This window comes from Poecilia reticulata, chromosome 6 (genome assembly GCF_904066995.2).
Source record: "Poecilia reticulata chromosome 6, P_reticulata-male-v2, whole genome shotgun sequence".
Taxonomy (NCBI): Eukaryota; Metazoa; Chordata; class Actinopteri; order Cyprinodontiformes; family Poeciliidae; genus Poecilia; species Poecilia reticulata.
In genome coordinates this window covers 9,779,087-9,794,073 of record NC_088835.1, presented here as the reverse complement: position 1 = coordinate 9,794,073, position 14,987 = coordinate 9,779,087, and the positions used below count along the sequence as shown (strand labels likewise).

Here is a 14,987-nt window from a genome sequence, read left to right as displayed (position 1 = left end):
CATCAGTCAGTCGTTTCCAGCAGCTTGCATTTTGTACATTTGAAAGGGAATACAACTACCAACATTGAAAACAAAGAGCGTTCTACGGCGGTGGCAGAGTCGGTCTGCGACTGAAGAGGCAGAGCGAGTTCACTCTTTTTATCCCGACAAAAACGCCTGTCGTTCATATGTGCAGCATCGGCTGATCGCGCTGTGATAAAGCAGAGGGAATGTTTCATAATATTTCATGAAGCTGAAAGATTCTGTCCCCTAACAAGGAGGATTTTCTTCTACAGGTCACACCAAAAATAATGAGGGATTTCCAGAAATAACGACACGTTTCTGTTATCAGTCCAGAGTGTCTGTGAGCCATTAAGGGAAAAATATGAGAGACTGCACATTCATAATTTTCCATGTTTGCAAAGCAGGTAGGACCAGCGAGTATCTAATGTGTTTAAAACTGCAGTAAATAATTGAAGGCTTTCATCGATCTGCAACGAGGAAGGAAGGCAGTGGGTGTGCACAAGGAATGCTTCTTCAGTTGTTTGTCATTTAAACTCCCAACAAAACACACCAAAGCAAATGCGTTTTCCCCGGATTTCATGTGACACGCCAACACAAAGTGGAGCATAATGTCTAATGTGAAAAGTGTAGCCTATGTTTTTGTTTATTTTTTATTCGGCTTCTTTTAAGCTGACCCTCTTAGAAAAACTGGGTCACGCTTATCTGAACATCTTAGAGAGGACTGTTCAATAAAATACAAAAAGTTTGGCATAACTCTCATTCCAAGATGCCCATAAATCTTACAACCATGTATCTAAATTTAAGGCCTTAAGGAGGCAATATTATGCGATTTCCAGGCACATAGCACTATTTTGTAGCATAATCAAGTAACTATATTATCTTCAGTTGTTATAAAAATGCTACACATTTCAAATATCACGTAAAAGGAATTTTAGTTTCTGATTTAATGCCTTGAAATTCGGCCTGTCTCTTTAAAATTCCTGCTCTTTCTGAGACTTCAGAAAGTCGTGACATGGCTCCTCTGTTGTTAAAGGGTTTAACAACATTTTTACCACCATTGCACTGAGATGTAGCTCACATTTCAACCCCAGCAGATCTCAGTTCCACCAGCTGTTTGCTAATTGCTTCTGGCTAGTCTGAAGAAGCTGAGTAGGAGAGGGCTTCCCCGTGAGGCAGAAAAGCTGAGTGGGAGAGGGCTTCTCTGTGAGGCAGAAGCAAGGAAGCTTGGAAACTGCAGCTCTGAGGAGGAGCTATGCCTTGAAGGCGGGGCTAGGTCCAACCAGGTGTTTTCCCACAGCTTTGTGGTTGCCATGGAGATAAATGTATTTCTCAAACATGCAGGAAAGAATCAAAGTAACACTCCAGGTGTGTTTTTTGATGAGGGAAAAACATTATAACACGATGTGAAGCTCATAAATATCTATTTTACATAATACTGCCTCTTTAAAATCATTGAAGAAGTAAGTTAGTCTTTAATATGTTACCTCAGATCTTAAATTTGATCTCGACAGGACTAATTAATCTAGTATAATCTTTTTTTTTTTTTTTTGTTCAAGCACAAGCTTGAGTCGCACCCAGACATTTTCACTGGCGACTCGAGACAGTTCAGAGTACTGGTAACAAGCTGCTAGTTAGCTGGCTTGTTTTCATCCATCATGGGTAAGTTCAAATTTATCACCAGTTTGTACATTTCTGTGGAGAAAGGGGTATTAAACTTAATTAATAAAGACCTTAAGTCTTCAATTTGAGTTGGTGAAACGTGCTGGAGCCCCGACTCCACAAAGCTAGCCTTTATGAAAACAATTGTTGAAAAAAAGTCCCGTCTCAATATGAAGGAAGGTTGGACTGACAGGGAAGCAGGTGTTCAGAGCTGAAGGTAAAATGAATGGAGCTACACAATGCTGAGAGGAAAACCTGCTACTTGTTGGTTTGTCACATAAAATCTCAATAAAGTTCTTGGAGGTTTGTTGTTTTGCAGTGAGCAGATCTTTACCTGAAGGTCCTGATCGCTGCCTGATCAGAATCTGAAGCCACTCATCTTTGTCTTTCTGTCCGTGTCTTTCAGTTAGCACAGCGCCCCAGCTCAAACCGGTGAGTACGTCTGATGTGAGTATGAGCTAAGAAGAAAACACACATACACACTCGCACACACACACTTCACACACAACATAAAACAAAGTTAAAAGCAAAACATCCAGGTTTGTCCATGCTTTGGTTTGTGCATTTGGTTTTGTTTGTATCATGGTCAGCTGAGTTCGCTCACAAGCCACTGAGATCCAAGCAAATAAAACAGTATCCAGAGAGCTTGAGGAGGGGAACTTGATTAAAAAAGGGATGTATGCTGCCCCCTGCTGAGTGGGAGTCAGAAAGCAAGATAATTAAAACAACACAGTCATCGTTTGATCTTTTTCTGTCTGCATATCGGCAGACTTTTTGACCATTTATAAATAGAGTTTTTTTTTCTTAGACACTAAACCCACATGACTATGAAACTCAGGAACATAAGAAGAATATAAACAATTATTTTCCTGCGTGGTTTGATCAGATTTGATTGAAAATAATTCTGCAACAGCCTTCAGTTGTGGAGTTTGGCATCACGTCTCATCAGTCAAAACTAATAACTGAATAATCCACCATTGGTATTTCTCATGCTATATGTCTATATCGACATGTTTTTTTCCTCTGATTTATGGGTACATTACTTTTCCCTTCTATTCCCAGGTGGGAAAAATCTCCAAGAACAAGAAGAAGAAGCTGAAGAAGAAACAGAAACGGCAGGCCGAGCTGCTGGAGAGGCGGATGTTGGAGATCGAAGCCTTGGAGCGAGAGGCCGAGATTAGGGAGGAGAGAGCCAAAGAGAGCGGCGACAAAAGTGACGCTGAACGCAGCCTGCCTTCGCCACAGCAGCAGCAGCCGCCGCCGCCGGTGGCGCCTCTAGGACCCAGCATGGCTCTGGGAGAGAGCGACGACGATGATGATGATGAGGAGGATGGAGAGGACGAAGAGGAGGAGGGAGCAGAGAGGGAAAGACCCGTCAGGTTGACGAATCATACATGTGAGTTCTGTTGGTGCATCGTCAGAAATGTGTGAATGTCGGCATACGTTTCTCATATAGGTGCACAAGTTTGAATTTACTGTGGATTTTCTCATTCACACAGGGTCAGAATCTAACAGCGGGTTGTCTTACCAAGTTGCAGAAAAAAACATGCTTTTTTTTTTTTTTTTTTGCCTAACTCTGGCTGAACATTTTAAATCTTTTCTCATTGGAATCAATGAAATCGTTTGGTTTTCTGAGACAAACCTGGCTTTTAGAGCACAGTCCATTCATTGAACCAATGTTATTGAGTGTTTCAGGTCACTGCTCCGTTGATGATCAAACTGTGATTATCATTCGTTGGGACGTTAAAGAACAACGCCGGACCCACCGAGGTCCAAACCTTTTTACGACCTGGAAAATGGCGTAACGGAGTCAGCAAGAGGCTGCAGCTAACAGTTGTTCTACTAATCGATTATTCTAACAATTAATCGATCAATAGGATTATGCAGATTTTTCATTTAACCACTGAAGCGTATTTTATACAATATTAGACATACGTTTAAAAAAATGCTAATAAATGATTGAGTTCCTTTTATTTTTAAAACAGTGAAAATAAAATTGTTGCCAAAAATGCAATAGCAGCATTCCCTTAGTGTTTACTTGGCCATTTGTAGGAAAGGCTAAGGAATTACTTCCAATGTCAACATGGTGAAAAAAACTCCATCCCTTCTGTTTGACTTACTGTAAATAAATACAGTGTAGAGATAATCTATTGATTATTTTTTGGGAATTAATCAGTTAGTAATTGGAAAGCAAAAGGTGCTCGATTGGAATTTTTTTTTTCTTTTTACAGAATTTGAAACAGACGAAACTAAAAATGCTACTTGAGAAGTTCATATAAACGTAGACAAAAAATTATCTTTCATCTTAAACACAAAATGTAAATATTTCTGATATTTATAGCTGATGGAATGACGCTTTCTGTGGCGTGTTTGATTCGGTTCAACCAGGTGACAGAAACACGCCTGAAAACGTTGTTGTATTTTAAAAATCGTCTCAGAATTTGCATCGACAACTGGAATGGAGGCACGGCTTGTGATTCAGCCCGTCAGCATGCAGATGCAGTTTTTTGCTGCCTTGTGAATGGGAAGGATGTGGATCGGCTCCAAGCTGATTCACAGAAACAAACGTTTTCTCCGTCTGCCTCCTCCTCCTCCGCCCCCCTGTCTCTGTCATGTTCGTACTCGCTTTAGTTTGCCTCTCCGTTCGCCTACGTCGTCTTTGACTGGACTTGCTGTTTATCCCCTTTCCACCCACTTGCTGTTTTTCTGCCCTTGTCTTCGTATTAGGCGCAGCGCCTCCCCAGGAGCAAAGCGAAACGCCCCAAATCCCCGCTGATAGCCAGCAAGAGGAGGGGGAGGAAGAGGAAGAAGAGGAGCCCACGCCTGTCGCTGAAAAAGACGCCCCCATACCCCCTGCCTCAGAAGAAGGTAAGGGAGATTCAGGACAAGCAGATGGGGGAGGAGAGGAGGAGGAGGAAGAGGAGGATGAAGAGGAGGAGGAGAACGACGAAGTGGAGGAGGAGCCACTGAAAGTGACAGAAAATGAGAATGTGAAGGAAGAGGAGGAGGAGACGGAGGAAAAGGTAGAAGAAGAACAAGCGGAGGAGAAGCAGCAGGAGGAGGATGGAGACATCGGAACAGAGGCACCAAAGACTGAGAGCAAAGCCGAGGAGGAGGAGGCGGCTGCGGAAGAGGAGGAGTCAAAGGAGCAGGAGGGGGAGGAGTATGAGGAGATATACGACGACGAAGAAGACGATGACGACGATACGACAACAACGACGGCGGACCTCTTCACAGACAGCACCTCTCCGGTTAAACCGCAGATCACTAAAACCAACTCAGCTAAAACTAACGGGCACGTCCTGCTGGTCTCCGAGTCGCTGAGACAAAACCCCGGCACGCCGCCCACCCCCTCGCCCACGCCCGAGCCCGTCCTCTGCCCCCTGGTGGAGTCTGAGCTCAGCTACACGGACCGGGACATCTCGCTCAGCTCCGGGTACGAGATGTACAACGGCGAAGTGGCCGAGCCGGCGCTGACCAACGGCTCCAGCGAGCAGCACCGCGCCACCGTGCCCCTCTTCCCCGACCTGCCTCTGGACCCCGAACCCGGAAACCCGGTTCCCGTGGGGACGGTGGACATTGGGACAGAACCCGCAACAAATAGCCCCACTGCGGACCGCAGTCGCACCGTTTCATCGTCGAGCACAGGAGACACGCCAAAAGGTAGAGGGCATTGGCACAAAGCATGTTTTATTTCCCTTCTGCTTTGCTCTTGCGCTCATTTATAATGTTTTATCACAGGAAATACCAGCAACATGTCTTAAAGTCTGCGGTAGTGACTTGACAAGCACATGCAGGGTTTGGGAATTCAGTTTAAAAGCTGCAGAATTTATGAGATATTGTGATGGTTATTTTTACCTACAGGGAACCATATTATAGTACTGAGACCACATTATAACAACATACCAAATATATGTACAGATAATAGATCAGTTATTCTATAAAGTTCCAAAAGACATCTAATAGTCATGAGTATAGGCATGAGTCTGAAAGCTTTGAAGGATCCAAGCGGAGTTTTTATTATTACCTTGTTGGAAGGTGTCAGCTCTTCTCATCTGTAATAATAATCTCCTTTCCAGATTTCATCAACACTTAACTGAATAATGTCTACAGCGACAGAACATTCAAATCTGCAAACTAATGTGAGATAACTGCACGCACAAACAAACTCTGTTTTAGAGAACGATTCAAAGTTTTCCACCAAAACTCGTCCCTCTCTGCTTGTTCATAATGACTCGGCACCAGTTACGCATCCACTGACGTTTGACATTTTACTATCATTACCTTGAACTGTTGCTGAAGCAGCTGCTTGATGTGAGATTACATGTCTGTTGGTGTGTAAGCTCTTTTTGTCTGCAGCAGTTGTCCCTCAGTTATTGAAGAGGTCTGAACTCTATTGATTAGCTACGTTACTGTTGTTCAAATGCAAAATACGTTAAGATTAGGGTAATTTTCACTTGAGCGTCAGCTAAAAATACATCCAACTTAACCTCCTTTAGGTGCCTTCTTTCGCCTTTTCCTCTACTTCGGACTGTCGTCTTTACAGTTTACTTCACTCCTGAGAGTAGCACAGCGCACAGTAGCCATCTTCACAGTCAGACGACCAACTGTTGTTTTTGTTTAAATAAGTCAATTTTAATATTTCATGATGCTTTAATTCGTTTCAGACTGACTATAGTTAGTAGTATAAATGCTCAACTGTAGGCTTTAACATGTATTAGAGAAAAAAAACCTTTATTCTGAAGGTGTGGCAGCTTTGACTTTTGAGCCGTTACATGTAGAGGAAACCCTGCATTTTGGAGAAGACCTGGGATTTCCTCCCTGCCTTATTCATCACAGTTGCTGTTAATTATTGCTGCTTTAGGTATTTTATTTTTTCCTTTTGGCCATTTTGTGACTATAAAGATTAACAAACATCTTATTGTTTCCTTGATAATCTTAACAAATAGTTGTTTTAAACAATTAATTTACATAAATTTTATATGAATTACTAAGAGTGAAAACGGCAATTATTGTTTTTAAGTCCCGTTGAATAAATATACAAAATTTAAAGAATGGATTTTTCTTCTTTTTTTTCTGAAATTTTCTCATGCATCTGCAAGACAAGATGCATGGATTGGTGTTTCAGTGAATGTGGTGAACGTTGTGCGCTAACTGTGATGCTCTGTCCACACCCAGTCAGGGCCAGAGCTGCAGACCTCCTGATCAACCCGCTCGACCCGCGCAACGCCGACTCCATCAGAGTCAAAATCGCTGACCTCGGAAACGCCTGCTGGGTGGTGAGAGGAAACCTGGACTTTTAATGGGAACATTTGCATAGATGTTTGTTTTTCTGTAGATGTTTTAATATCGGTAAATGAAAATGGAAAACGCATTCCAACGTTTGGTGCTGAATATCAAGATCAGATACTTTAAAAAAAAATAAAAAAATTAAAAAAAATATATATATATCATAAGCAAGTGTGGCATTGCTTATGATGGGAGATAATTTGGTTTTGTTTTTTATTGTAGGATAAATTTGTAATATTCCCAAGGTGCAGAAGTACTGCATTTAAATTTCAAATGTTTTGCTGCATTCGAACCACAAATTTGATTGTATTTTATGAGGATTTTATGTTAAAGTTAAAACACAAAGCTTCTCACAACTCACAAGCGATGCAAGATTTTAGAAATACAAATCTGAAAAGTGTGGGGCACCTTTGTAGTTGACCCCTTTTGCTGGGGAAACGGTAACGGCTAGCGCTACAATGTAATTAAATCAAAGCACACTTGAGGATTAAAGTGGTCCAATCAAAGTACAACCCCTAAATTCAGTTGAAAGTTTGTGGCAATACGATAGAAATTGATTATCTCCATTCAGTCGGACAAAAACCGGCTAAAATTTCCGTCTCTAGTCTGCAAAGCTGATGGAGACCATGGGTTGCTGAAAAGAAATGCACACCGCACTTTTCAGATTTGCATTTGTGAAACGAAATGAAAAGTCACATACACTTTTCCTTACCAAAACATGAATGTCATTATTAATATTGATAATAAGAATTTAAAATGCTACATCTGGTAATATTGTTATACTTAATAACGATATCGATAATTAGTAATAAGTGCATAATAGTGCTAGCTTGTGCTGGTTTATCATAAAATCACAATCACATTAATGTTGTTCAATATGATGTGACACAATCTAAAAAAATGTAAGGGGAGTTATCAGTTTTAGAAGGCATTTAACATAGAATTGGACCAAATTACTCCTTTTAGAAACTTAGCTTCCAAATATCGGCAAACTATGCAGAATAAACCAGGAACGAACGAACATCTCCAATACAGACGAAGAGGATCAGGAACGCGACAGCCATCAGACGGCGTTCCAGTCGTACTGTTTGCAGTCAGTCTGGCCTCTTTTTTTTTTATTTTTTCAGCCAGCAGAAATCATTAAATCCAGGCTGCTGAGCTGAACGCTCTGGCAGGAGGTGCGATCCAGCAGCAGCGGCTGAGAAATCTTTGGTCTTACATAAGCCGACGTGCAGGAATAAAAGCAGAAGTGCAGAAAGCGACTGCTGAGAAAACAGAAATGGTGTCTCACGCTCGATGATGAATAATAATAAAAATAAAAAAGCAATGCTCCAGTAGTGGGAGAATTTTTGAAGATTTCTTGCCGATTCAGAAACGCCAACGTGATGCTTCTCCTGTTTTTTTTTTTTTGTTTTTTTTTCCCCTCTCCTGAACAGCACAAGCACTTCACAGAAGACATCCAGACGAGACAGTACCGCTCCATCGAGGTCTTGATAGGAGCCGGATACGGCACGCCGGCGGACATCTGGAGCACCGCCTGCATGGTGAACAGAACCGAGTCCAAAACACAGAGGACACATCGTCCATCCCTTCTATTATTATTATTATAATATTGTTTTCTGTCAGGCGTTTGAGCTGGCCACAGGAGATTATCTGTTTGAGCCTCACTCTGGAGAGGACTACTCCCGGGACGAGGGTGAGTATTTCAGTAAAACGTTGTATGAATTGGTTTTATTTTATGTGTTCCAGATTATTGAAATCTGTTCTGGATATTTAGTGAATGTTTTATTACGTTTGGATCGTTCTTTATTCAGGCTGGGATTAAATCACAACAAACAACATCAGAGATTCTCAAATGCTGTAATAAGACGCTTCGAAGTTAGATTTTGTTTTTTTATTGTGGTTAAAATTATACCTGCATCTGATCGTTTTTACTCACTTCTAGTTTAAGCGATTGAGATAATTTCAAAAGCGCAATAATTTTATCTGCAAATTTACAGCCTCGAGCCATTTCCGCTCCCAGGCCAGCCACAAATGTCACATGACTTTTTTTTTCTTATAAACAACAACTTTATCATTTTTGATAAGCGTCTATTCTCAGAATTTTTTATTTTTTAAGAACCAATATCTTATCTCTATTTTTCCTGACTTAAAAAAAAAGATAAACAGAAAATTTAGCAATGAAGAGAATGGATTTTTTTTATCCTGATGGATCTTTTTTTTCTGTTATCCTTGCTGGTGGCTGTAAAACATGTGTGAACAGTAGTGACTTTCTAAGATTCACTTGGCTAAATATTATGGTGGGGAAGGGTTTATGCGTAAACCTGCTAGGTTGTGGTATTGAAAAATAAATTCACTGAAGTTGTTTGTTGCACACACCCTGAAAAAAGAACGTTCTAACGCACTTTTAAAGAATCTGTCAGCTTTTCACCAGTACTGAACGTCCACATCATCAGCAAAGTGTCTTACATATATGATGTCTCTCCATTGTTCGAAAGAGAGCTTAAATTCTCCAAGTAAATTAACAGTTTTTCTACGTGGACATTAAGATGTCTTGTCTTTTTTGCAAAAAGATCATTCCGAGCAATGGAGATCGTTTTAGCCATGTGTTGTAAATGGATAAATTGATGAAGTATGCTTAGTTTAGGAATCCCTTTCCCCAAATCCTCCTGTCCACTGTCGACTTTAAACCTTCACCTTGAACTCTGCCTCTGTGCCTCCGTCTTCATCTCACTGCTCACCACAACTCGCGTCTCTCACACGAAGAAAGCGCACGTCTCCGCTGGCGTCATTTAGTTCCTAGGAACAGGGTTCATGCGGGTGCTTGAAATCCTTGAAAATGCTTGAATTTCACTCAAGTGTCTTCAAGGTTAGGGAAGTGCTTCATTTCCGTGCAAACTCCTTAAAATTCAGGCTGCACAGGTTTGTAATAAAGAGCAATCTGATGCTTGATTTGAGCGTATTTTGCATTGAAACCAGATATTTTGCTACAGCAAATAAAAACTTTTTTTCCTCACTGTCTGAAGTTAAATTAGACTAAACCTTACGTTGTTTAGCTCGGTTAGAATTACCAAAATTATTTCTGTTTTAATGAATGCCAGAAAACGTTTAGAAATGTATTTAGTTATTTTACTTTGTATATTGTGTTAAAGCATTTAATTTGGTCATTTAAGTTAACACAATTTGTTTGAATTACTTCAACATAAGTAATCCAAACTGAAACTCTCTAAGTCGGTCGTTTTCAGTAAATAGACCACGAGGGAATGATGTTTATTATTTCTAATGGCTCTGTGACTTATTTGTGTAATTGAAAAAAGATTGTTGGCTTAAGTTTGTTTTTTGTTTTTTTTTGCGTTAACGTTATTGAAATTGGGAAACTTTTTGTTAAATGAGCGTTTTGTTCTCGGACCAGTCAGGTGTGTAAGAGAGAGACATTTAAACATAAAATTTAGCTTTATTTTAGTTAATCGTCTTCTGCTGTTTAATGTAAGGTTCTGTCACAAGATGCCAATTAGAGTAATAAATGACATCATAGAATAGAGAATTAAAATTGTGCTGTTTTAGTTCATTTGTATTGCTTTTATCTCGAAAGTGTTGTGCTGAAAAGTTTAAAATCGTACCTGTACAATGCTTGAAAAGTTGTTGAATTTTACGGCGGGAAAAACGTGCGAACGCTGCAGCAAAAAGGTAGCAGGTTGTAACATACGCCTCAGAGCCTCATTAGTTTTTCGTTCCTGTGTTTCTTTCTGCATGCAGACTCTCTCTCCTGTAGAGCTCAAACATTTTTCCTCATCCTCCGTCTCTTCATCTCGTCCAGCTCTCTGATTTCGCTCATCTTGTTTTTCTCCTCGCTCGGTCGTCTACTTTCCACTCGTTTTGTTGTTTTGTTTTGTGTTTTTTTTAGACGCCAGGATCAGAGGTCTTTGTTGGTTTTATCCCGATTTCCACAGAAGCAACTTTTGTTCCCCCTCCACTGAGCCCGCGTTATTTCAGAATCGTTATTTCGATTTTATTCGTCTCATTTCCTCACTACCTCATTCCGTGGTGTCGCAGCTTATTAACGTGTTTGTCCTTCTTCATAATCTCTGATTGTCGTTTTTTGTTTCCTTCTTTCTCCTCCCTCTCTGTGTCCCTCCCTGTTTGTTTGTTTTTTTACTTTCTCACCCTTACTCTCTTGTTTTATTGATTCCGTTTCTCCCTTTACTTTTTGTTTTTCACTCAACTTTTTCTATTTGCTTTCCCCCTTTCTTTTTCTCTTCCTCTCCCTCCCCAAAAGACCACATAGCCCACATCATAGAGCTGCTGGGCTGCATTCCCAGGCACTTTGCGCTCTCTGGAAAGTATTCCCGGGAGTTCTTCAACAGAAGAGGTAGCGATGGCCTGAGAGCTGGGTGGCGCCGAGACACACGGATGTCAAAGAGGGACAGAAAACTGACACAAGTAGACCGTTTCAATTTGACGCCAATTGGGCGTATTGATTCAAAACGATCAGCATTCGGCCTCCAAACGTGTCCCTCGGGACTGCAGTGTGTGTCGGCGGCCGTGCAGCCGACGGCATGTGTGTGTTGACGTGTGTGTGCATGCTGTCACGCTGAACCGTGCCTGTTCCCTTTTGTGACGTATGTGATGGTGGGGGCAGACCACATCGCTCTGATCACGGAGCTCCTCGGGAAGGTCCCGCGCAAAGTGGTAGCTGCTGGGAAGTTCAGCCGAGAGTTTTTCTCCAAGAAAGGTAAACTGAACCGTGGGTGGAGGCCTCATCCTGGGTGGTGGCAGGAAGTGAATGTGGGGGGTCAGAAGCCGGACAAGCTTTTGTTTTTTCATAGGAACTCTCAGGCAGAGTACGGGTAAGTATGAAGTCACAGCGGGTTTCCTTTTTGCCGTTAATGTGAAATGGCTCTCAAAAGCTTAGAAAACCTGGTTGAAATCTCTAAATCCTTAGTTGTAAGGATTTTTTTCCCCTTGCAGCACACATATTGTAAACTCAACTGATGAGCAATTCTTACTAAGGCTGAAACGATTAATCGTGATTAATTGAAATAAGTAATTTTGTAATCGATTAATTGCTAACTGTAGTCAACAGAAGCCAGTTGCTGAAAGAACAACACAATCAGAGCAATAATTAAGCCAAAACTGTTAAAAAAAAATAATAATTTCCATTTAAGATAGAAAAAACCTTCTTAGTCTTTATTTGTTCAACTCAAAACTCAATTGGGAATTTGAGCTTCACCTGGTTCAAATTCTGTAAAAGAAAAAAAAATCTCCCTTTGCTATCCAAATGCTAATCGGTTAATCCTAATAAAATATCAGCCCTGCACTGTATTGATGTCAAAGTAATAAGGGCTCAGCTTTGTTGATGTTTGAAGTATTTTCTTTAGCTGCCGATTTGTACTTTGCTACAAATGATCAAGCGTACCCAAAGGAATGCTTTTATTGCATTTTAGGCACTAAAGTGCTTCTTTTTTTTTTACTTAAAATGCCATTAAATTGCTTGTTTGTATTTTTATGTATTTCTAATATTGTATAAAATGAGCTTAAGTGGGCATGGAAAATCTGCAGGATGTGCTAATTTTACTTATGATTAATCGATTAATCGTCAGAATATTTGATTACTAAAAGAATCATTAGTCGCATCCCTAATAATTGCACAACTCAGTTTGCTGAGTTTGAACTCATTTTATCTTTTGACCTGAAATAAAAACAAACAAACTGAGAAATATGCATAAAAAGCTTTTAGATCAATGCAGCTTTTATTGCATCAGCATCACTTATGCTTACATTTTGAGAAAATCTTTTTAAAAAAATCAATTTTTATCTAAATAACAAGTAGAGTAATAGCTATAAGCGGCATTCTGCTCAGTATCACTTCTGTTTATGAGGACACACAGTGAGGAGGCTGATGGGGAATGTAGAGAAAAAACATATCTCCTAAGATCACTGACTTTAATGTAGAGATCAGCCAGTCTCCATAGCAACCTTCAAATATTACGTCCATGTCAAGTGATTGTTTCGGAGTGAAGGAAGCTGTAAAGATGTGAAGTTCATTGAGAACTACCAGGGCATTAACTAAGATTAAAAAAAGTCTGACGGAGAAATCTGAAAGTATCTGTAAGAGTTAGCATTTCTCACTCCTCTGTGGCTCTGCTCATCTCTAAGCCTGGTAAGTGGACAGACCTGCGTTCGATCAAGCTAATAACCTTTGCACTCTGTCATTCCTTCACTTTTTAAGGTTCTCTTTTTGGTGTTTTCCTTCCTGCTCATAAATCCTTCCTTTGTGTGTCATGAGATCTGAATCTTCTGGCTTTGAAGTTGTCTCTGAGCATGCACTTGATGTCTCACTGTTCACCCTTTTATCTCTCAGCGCTCTGTTAATCTGAACTGACTTCCCCACTCTGCTCCTCGGGGAAAGCGGGGGGTTTGCCTGTGGGCCACAAAGTCTTTGGTGGGCCGCTTGACCTTTTTTTTTTTTTTTTTTTTTTTTAATTTTATGCATGATGATTTTTATTGACCTGTTGAGTACATAGAGTGTCTACGCATCCTTAAAAAGTCTTACTTATAATGATAAATTTCAAATTGTCCTCATACATTGATCACAGGTCTTAAAGCTTGTAGCAGGACTATTTAATCTCGCATATATAATTTTTTTTTCTCGTCCGACTTATAAGTCGGGCAAAAGTTTGAGTTGCATGCAGATTAGGTTCTGTAATTGGAGGCAGTTGAGGCTAATGGTAACTAGCTGCTAGTCAACAGAAGTAACTAGGTCCATAGGTAGCTACTTATCTAGCAAAGTAGCTTTTTGCATCAACCATTGGTAAATGCCCAGTTGGCTGGACGATTGTCTTTGCCACTGGCTCACCGTGATGACATGTACATTCTGTGCAACAAAGCTTAGCACTACTGTATAAAATGTACAGTTTTCTTTTGCACATTTCTGTTGTGATACAAGTCTTGAATTTCATCCATAATAGTCTTAAAAAGGTCTTAAAGAAACCCTGCATAAGCTAAAATTGCACTTAAAATATTTGTCTTAATCCCTAGCCAGAATGCCTGATAAATAGATGACATTCTGTCACGGTGTGAAGAGGTTACCATGGCAGCCGTGGTTTTAAGCGAACCTACTGGTCGAGCCCCATCATTAACCAGTCTCGGCGCTCTTTCTACTCTGTCAGAGCTGCATTCCCAGCCAACTATTTCCATCTTTTCCTCAATAATGAACACGTTACTTGCGTCTTCGTTTTTGGTCATCGTCCTGTCTTTCTTTCTCTATTTCTGTCCATCTGCCTTCTGTCAGTCTGGTGTTCAGCCAAGACTTTGCAGGCTTTCACAACAATGATGCAGCACCTCACTGATTAGCAATCCCATAAATAGAAAGAGGTGAGGTAATTAGTAAAATCAGCTGCTGTTCTGTTTGATTGTAAAATAATTGCGGCCCTCGAAAAGGTGCCTGTCGCTTTTTTTATATAACATATTTGTCCAGGCAGACCATGGATTCGTACTGAAAAAACTATTTATTGAGTTTCTTTAAAAAGTAAATATCTTAATGCATAACAATATATGTGACCTAAAATAATGAGAGGCAGGCAGCTTGGTAAAGCAAAAGAGCTTCTGCTCACAGATCCCTTTTTGTCACATGCTGGTCATTTTTAACGTTGCAACCCAAAAAAAAACGGGATAGTCGGGGAGACTCTTGCTCACTAATGCTAAACATAAAATTTAGGTTTTAATCCATAAAAATGTGGTCAGTCTTATTATTACTCGTTAGTTTCCTTAAAGGTAACACATTTGTAAATTGTAGACAAAGGGATTTAGAATGAGAACTTTGCTGCTTTTATATGACCTGAACATTATTTGGCCCAACTGAAATTTTAAAAGATGCAGGAGAAATCCCAATATCCAATATTTTTGTGGTCAGTGAATGCACCCTACCAAGACTGGAGTTCTGAACCATTGTCCTAGATGTTCAAGTACAATAAAACTATAATTCCTGAGCTCTCCTTATGTTCCTGAGCGGGTCTGAGTTCATCATGAAATTCTCA

General features: G+C 40.3%; 1 protein-coding gene across 8 annotated transcripts in view; it reads left to right on the top strand.

The window, feature by feature from the left end:
• srpk2 (SRSF protein kinase 2) overlaps positions 1–14,987 on the top strand; it is a 71,868-nt gene that overhangs the window by 53,912 nt on the left and 2,969 nt on the right. For 5 of the 8 annotated variants that reach the window (XM_081607842.1, XM_081607841.1, XM_081607843.1 and 2 more), the window contains 8 exons: positions 2,069–2,109; positions 2,725–3,058; positions 4,390–5,325; positions 6,841–6,941; positions 8,388–8,495; positions 8,578–8,647; positions 11,228–11,320; positions 11,591–11,683. In XM_081607842.1, coding sequence (XP_081463968.1) covers positions 2,069–2,109; positions 2,725–3,058; positions 4,390–5,325; positions 6,841–6,941; positions 8,388–8,495; positions 8,578–8,647; positions 11,228–11,320; positions 11,591–11,683 — 1,776 coding nt within the window. The remainder of the gene's footprint in view (positions 1–2,068; positions 2,110–2,724; positions 3,059–4,389; positions 5,326–6,840; positions 6,942–8,387; positions 8,496–8,577; positions 8,648–11,227; positions 11,321–11,590; positions 11,684–14,987) is intronic. The other 3 variants (XM_081607847.1, XM_081607846.1, XM_081607845.1) reach the window with 2 other exon arrangements.